At 71.0% G+C, this 6,164-nt stretch overlaps 1 protein-coding gene across 1 annotated transcript; it reads left to right on the plus strand.

Moving 5' to 3' along the window:
• UBALD2 (UBA like domain containing 2) lies at nt 1-3,587 on the plus strand (the record flags this gene model as incomplete). Its single annotated transcript, XM_084237403.1, has 3 exons — nt 1-120; nt 334-396; nt 3,270-3,587. The coding sequence occupies 3 exons, from the start codon at nt 1-3 to the stop codon at nt 3,585-3,587; spliced, it is 501 nt and encodes a 166-aa protein (XP_084093529.1).
• Nucleotides 3,588-6,164: the final 2,577 nt, after the last annotated feature.

The following is a 6,164-nucleotide window of genomic DNA, read 5'->3' on the forward strand; positions in this document are numbered from 1 at the left end:
ATGTCGGGGAACACGGACGAGCTGCGGCACCAGGTCATGATCAACCAGTTCGTGCTGGCCGCGGGCTGCGCGGCCGACCAGGCGAAGCAGCTGCTGCAGGCCGCGCACTGGCAGTTCGAGGTGGGGGCGCGGGGGCCGGGGGCGCGGGGGGCGGGGGGCCGGGGGCGCGGGGGGCCGGGGGCGCGGGGGGCCGGGGGCGCGGGGCGGGGCGCGGGGGCGGGGGCCGGGGCCGGGGCCGGGCGGGGGCGCGGGGGCCGGGCGGGCGGCGGGGCCGGGCGGGGGGCGGCCGGGCGGGGGCCGGCCCGCGCCCACTGACCGCCGCGTTGTCCGCAGACCGCCCTGAGCGCCTTCTTCCAGGAGACCAGCGTGCCCGGCGGCGCCCACCCGCCGCAGATGGTAAGCGCCGGCGTGACAGCCATGTTGCCGGGAGGCCGCCGCGGATGTAAACAAAGAGCCAAAATGTCTTCCAGGAAAGGCCGGCCGGGCCGCCGCTCCCCCGCCCGGGCCCGGGAGGGGCTCGCGCCCGCCGGGGGAGGCGCCCCGACCCGGCCCCGGGAGTGGGGGTGCTCCAGGGGAGCCGCCTCGCCCGGGGCGGCCTTGACCCCTCACCCCCCAGAAGCCGGCGCCGCGGGGAGCGGGGAAGGCCCGGGGACCGGCCCCCCAGCGCGGTGCGCCCCCCTCTCCTGGTCGTGGGAAAAGGACAGGCCCGAGCGCGGAGGCGCGAGCTGGGGGAGACGCTGAGAATTCGCCTTTACCTCGGGAGTGAGGAGGCCCAGGCAGGGCCCGGCGGGCCGGGGGAGCGGGGGGAGGAAGGGGGGGCTGACCCCAGGCCTGGGCCTGGCGGGGCGACCCTGCTGCCTGCGAGGCCGGCCAGCCTCTCCCTCCCCGGAGAGGCGCGTCCTCTCCCCCGCCCGTCACCCGTGCCGGGGCGGGAGGCCCGGCTGCCGTGGCAAGTGTAGAGCTTTATTCCCGGGAGGTCCGTTGTGGCCTCCGGAGCGCATTTTTGGCATTTTTACCACTCGGTGTCCTGCCCATGGCTCCTCAGAGCGCCGGGGAGCTGCAGGGGCCCCCCGGCTCATCCCCGGGGCTCTGTTTACAGCAGATGGCAAAGGACGGCAAGAGGGGTCTGCGCGGCCTGCTTAGCCGCCCCGGCTCCTGCTGCCTCTAAGACAGAACGACAGCGCCTTGGCTGAGGGAGGCTGGGAGCCGCGCTGGCCCCGGGGCCTGGCTCCGCTGGCCGGAGTCTGGGCACCCCCTGCACCTCCTGTGTTTGAACTGGGACGGGCCCTGCCTCTATCCCCTGAGAGGGCCTGGGGGTTCGCTCCACCGCCCGGCCTTTAAAGGCCAGGAGGAGCTGGGACAGCTGCTGGCCCATTAGGCCCTGCTCCCTCCTGGCTGCAGGTCCCCAGGCGCTCTAATCCTCTGGAAGCCACCCTCAAGGCAGGCGGGGCGGGTTTGGTTACACTCGGTGGTGTGCCCTCCCCCGGGACTTCCTCAGCGCAGCGGAGGGGCCATCCCTGTCCAGGGACCGTGGATGGTTGTCCCTGGAAGGTCACTGCTCACACAGTGGCCTTCACCTCAGCAGAGGGCTCCTGAGTTGGCCTAGGGGGGACCCGAAAAAGAGAGGGCCTGTGTGGCCTGGGAGGGCAGGACGCGGCAGGGTGCGGTGGGCGCCGGGAGGTTCCGGCACAGGGAACCTCCAGCAGGACCCTGGGCGCAGCAGGTCCCAGCCCTGACTGCAGCACAGAGAGGAGGTCGGGAGGTTGACGCCCTTGCCCGAGCCCACGGGCAGGTGAGCCGGGGTGAGGAGACAGGCCTCCCTCGCCTTGTGAACTGGGGAAGTGGGTCACGATGCTGTGATGCAATGGCCTCTGCCCCCACCCCACCCCCGTTCATTGTTTCCTGCTGCCGAGAAGTCAGCCTGGGAAGGGGGTAGTGGAGGGAGGAGGAAAAGGGCCTGCCTGGGTGGGGCCAGGCCGGCGGCCCTGAGTCCAGGAAGCCTCGGCCCTGAGGAAGACTCTGGTCGGCTCCCTGGCTCCTGAGGGTGCCGGGCCGGCTAGCAGGGGAGAGCCCCTCCCCTTGCAGGGTCTCCTCCCCATTTTCAGCTGGGGTATAACTGCAGAGCTGTGAGGGGTCCCTCTTGCCAGGGGAAGAGCCCTCCAGTCTTGCCCTGCCCTGCGTCCCCCCTGCCAGGGGGAGGGGCAGGTGTTGCTAAAATTAGGAGAAATTCAAAGAAGGACTCGCGCTGCCCGGGGCCGCGGAGGCTGCGTGTGGTCAGAGCAGCTTTGTGCCCGTCTTGGGTCGGCTCCCGCTTCCCGCGCCCTGGTGGGGCTCTCCTGGGGGGCGCCCCCCTCCCGCCTGCTGCCGGGCCCAGGGACGGCCTGTAGTCTCTGGTGGGCCCAGGGAGAGGGCCAGTTACGGGACAGCACCGCGTCTCAGCCGCTGCCCTTCCTGGGTGGGCTCCCCGCTCAGGAAGAGCCAGAGCAGCGAGCACGTTTGGGGTTCCCTCCCCTCCCCGGGCTAGTGGCAGAAGATCCCACGGGTTGTGATGTTCGTGACTCTCCCCGGGGCTGGAAAACAGACGCTGGGGAGGGGGTTATGCTGGGAACACAGGAAATTGAAGTCCTGGGTTTGTGGGGAGCCCCGGCGTGACGTTGCACTCTGCTGGAAGCAGGGGCGGGGGGCTGCACCTGGGGTGCAGTCTTTTCCATGGGTGTGTTTTCAGTCACGTGACTGGGGCCCTGGACCTCGTTCCCTCCTGTCACCTGGAATGGGCTGTGGAGGCAGCCCGGGGTGGTCGTGGGAGCCGGTGAGGACAGAGGCTGCTGGCGGAGGCCCGTCCTGGGGGATGAACCCAGGCCCCCGGAAAGTGCAGCTTCGCTGAGGTTGGCCTCGGAGGGGGGACCCTGGATCTGGCTGCCTGCCCTGGACCAGCAGCCTCGGAGCGCTGGAGGGCGGATTATGGAGAGAGCCGGCTGGTTCTTCCCCTGGGGTGTCCTGGGCTGCTCCCTGGTGCTGTTTCCATCCGACACCCTCGCTTTCTGCTCGCCGTTACCCGTTTCCCGGCGCCCGCGGCTCGTGCAGTGCCCGGGGTTGTCCTTGTTTTTTGTGTTTGTTGGGTTGGGGGGAGACCGATGTTGTTCTACTGAAGTCGTGTGGGGGCTGAAGAGGGGGCTGAAGGTGGGGCCGGCCTGGGGGAGATCCCCTCCCCGCCGGCTCTGCTGGTCCCCCGGGGCGGCCCGCCTGACACCTGTGTTCTCTCCCAGCAGATGTGCACCCCCAGCAACACCCCTGCCACCCCGCCCAACTTCCCCGACGCCCTGGCCATGTTCTCCAAGCTTCGTGCCTCCGAGGGCCTGCAAAGCAGCAACAGTCCCATGACGGCCGCGGCCTGCTCCCCACCCGCCAACTTCAGCCCCTTCTGGGCCTCGTCCCCGCCCGGCCACCAGGCTGCCTGGATCCCACCCTCCTCCCCGACGGCCCACAGCTTCCACCACCTGCACCACCCACAGCCCACGTGGCCCCCCGGAGCACAGCAGGGGGGCGCCCAGCAGAAAGCCATGGCTGCCATGGACGGCCAGAGATGAGACTGGACGCCGCCGGGCGCGGGGCCGGAGCTGGGGGCAGCCGGGGTCGTGGGGCCGGGGCGGGGGGCCGGGCGGGTGGGGGTTTCCTGAAGATGGCACTGGAAGATTTTATAAAAGAGTTTTTGGGGGCAGCAGGGGCGGGGGGAGGACAGTAAACTTCCTGAGCCACTTGGGTCCTTCAGGAGTTTCTCTTCAGGCAAGTTTTTTCCTCTTTTTAATATATAACGTAATATATGCGGATCTATAAAGACGACTCGTGTATGTGAGCGGGGGGCTGCCTGACCTTGGGGGCTGGCGGCGGCCCGGGAAAGCCAGCGCCGCTTCACCCCACTCCCCTCCCCTCCTGGAAGGGGGCCCGCCGCTGCCCCTGGCCAGGGCCCGCCTGCCGGCGGAGGGGTGGGCACCGCTGCCCGTGCGAGGCGCTCCCTGCCCCAGAGGCCGGCTGCTCGGTGACCACGGGCCCGTCACCTCTGGGTGCCGCCGTCTCGATGGGTGCACAGGGCCAGTGGGAGCGGCGAGCCGGCCCGAGGCAAGGCCCCCCTGCACGTGTCCAGGGCCTGGCGGGGGGCCCGCCCTTGGTGTTGCCCCGGACTGAGCTCACCAGGTCACATTTTCATGTAAAAACTTAAAAACCTTTCCTCACCTCCCTGGCTTCTGGCGCCTTTGTCTCCCCGGGCGGGCAAACCCGGGGCGGGCACGGGCGCTGTGTTCAGGGCCGGGGCTGGCGGGCCGGCCGGGTGCAGGTGAGGCGGGCGGACGCTCGCTTGGCTTCTGCGCCCATCCCGGCCTCGCCCCCCCCCCTCCCCCCCCCCGCTCTTCCTGCCCATGGCCTCCCTCCTGGCAGCGAGCTGGGGGGCATACAGGGCTAGAGACCCCCAGGGTGCCACCGGGGGCGTGGCGGGCCCCCAGAGGGACCTGCTTCCATCTCCTGCCGGCCTCGTCCAGGCTCCGGGCGTCAGAGCGGGGGTCTGGGCGAGAGGGTGGCCCCTCCGTGCATCCTCTCCCCCGCCCTCCCAGGGTGCCGCAGCGGGTGCTGGGGGGGGCACGGGGTCTGGAGGTCAGGCCCCTTGGGGAGCCCTGCCTGGTGAGCCAGCCCTGGGCCTTCTCGGGGGCCCAGGGTTTGCCGGTGGGGCGCCGTGGGAGCGCGGGGAGCATGGCTGCCTCCGTGCCCTGGCACGCGGTGGTGCCCCTGCCTGTGCCGTCCTTGGGCGTCTTTGTCCTTTCAGTTTTGTTTTCTGCCTTGAAACCCAGGGGGTGCCTCCCGCCGCCCGCTGTGCTTTCCCCGCGGGAAGGGGGAGCCCCTCTGCCCAGCAGGTGTGGGGCTGGGGGGTTCGCCGGGCCCTGGGGGACCGCCCCCCTGCCGAGCTGGCCAGGGACGCGGAGGGAGCGGCCACCTGACCTTTCCTGGCGGGTGCGAGAAAGGGGAGCCCGAGCAGCTGGGGGGAGGGGCCGGCCTGGCCTGGCTTTGCCTTCCGGAGAAAAGAGCACCCCGGGGCCCCCACCGCGCCTCCCCCACCCGGCCGGAGCGCTGGTTCACAGGGAGGTGAAGGGGCGCGCGGCCGCTGGGGAGGACGGGGAAGCACCTCGAGTGGCGTGGCGGCCCAGCCAGCCCCGCCCGGCCCTGCCCGCAGGATGGGGAGAAAACCCTCTCGGGGCTGCCACCCGCCCTGCTCTTCCTTCCTGTGTGACTGTGTCACCTCAGCTGGCCCTTTCCCATGTTGGGGGAAGGCTGGGGGTGGGGGGAGCCCCGTCTTTGTGCCCGGACGCTTCCCTCTGACGCCCCAGCGGGTGAGAACACACCTGAAGGCAGAAAACTGCTCCTCGGGCTTTCTGGGCCACGGGGCGGGGGTGGGGCTCGTCCCTGCAGCGGCTGTGCCCTCTGAGCCCGGCCCGGCTCCTGCCGCCTGCCAAGCTCTGGGACCATGGGGGGGTGACAGCACCAAGCTCTGGGACCATGGGGGGGGACAGCACCAAGCTCTGGGACCATGGGGGGGGACAGCACATGGCGCTCCGCGAGGGGGCTCCCCGCGGGCACTCTCCCACGCCTGCCCCCTCCCCTGCCCTCCTGACTTCTGCCTCGGCTTCCTGGAGAGCGGCGGGGGACAGGTCAGCCTTGCCCGTCAGCCCCACGTCCGGCCCCCTCCTGCCTTGCAGCAGCCACCCGAAGATCAGCTGGCACCCCACCTTCCCAGGCGGCCGGTGGTGGTGCTCCCCGGAAGCCAAGCCGGGAGCTGGGAACTGCTGAGTCGGCAGTGGGGCGGCAGCCAGCAGCTGGCACCTGCACCCCCACCTGCCCTCCAGGATACAGCGGAGGCCGTGTGCTTGGCCCCGAGCCCCCAGAGGCCAGGGGCCACCCTTTAGGCTGGTCTCCCCAGAGCGGGAGGCAGGGCCAGGCCCGGGGAGACGGCGATACTGGCTGAGGTCGTGGACCTGAGGTCTGGCCTGTGCTACCGCCTCCTGCACCCTGGGTGCAGCACGCAGCCCAGCACCCTCTGGAGGGCACCATCTAATTCTCAGGCTGGAAAACAGCCCGGGGCCCGCCTCGGCCCCCAGCGGCGCCTCCTTCCTCCCCGCTCT

The sequence above is a fragment of the Talpa europaea genome, assembly GCF_964194135.1.
Source record: "Talpa europaea genome assembly, chromosome: 7".
In the NCBI taxonomy this organism is placed as follows: Eukaryota; Metazoa; Chordata; class Mammalia; order Eulipotyphla; family Talpidae; genus Talpa; species Talpa europaea.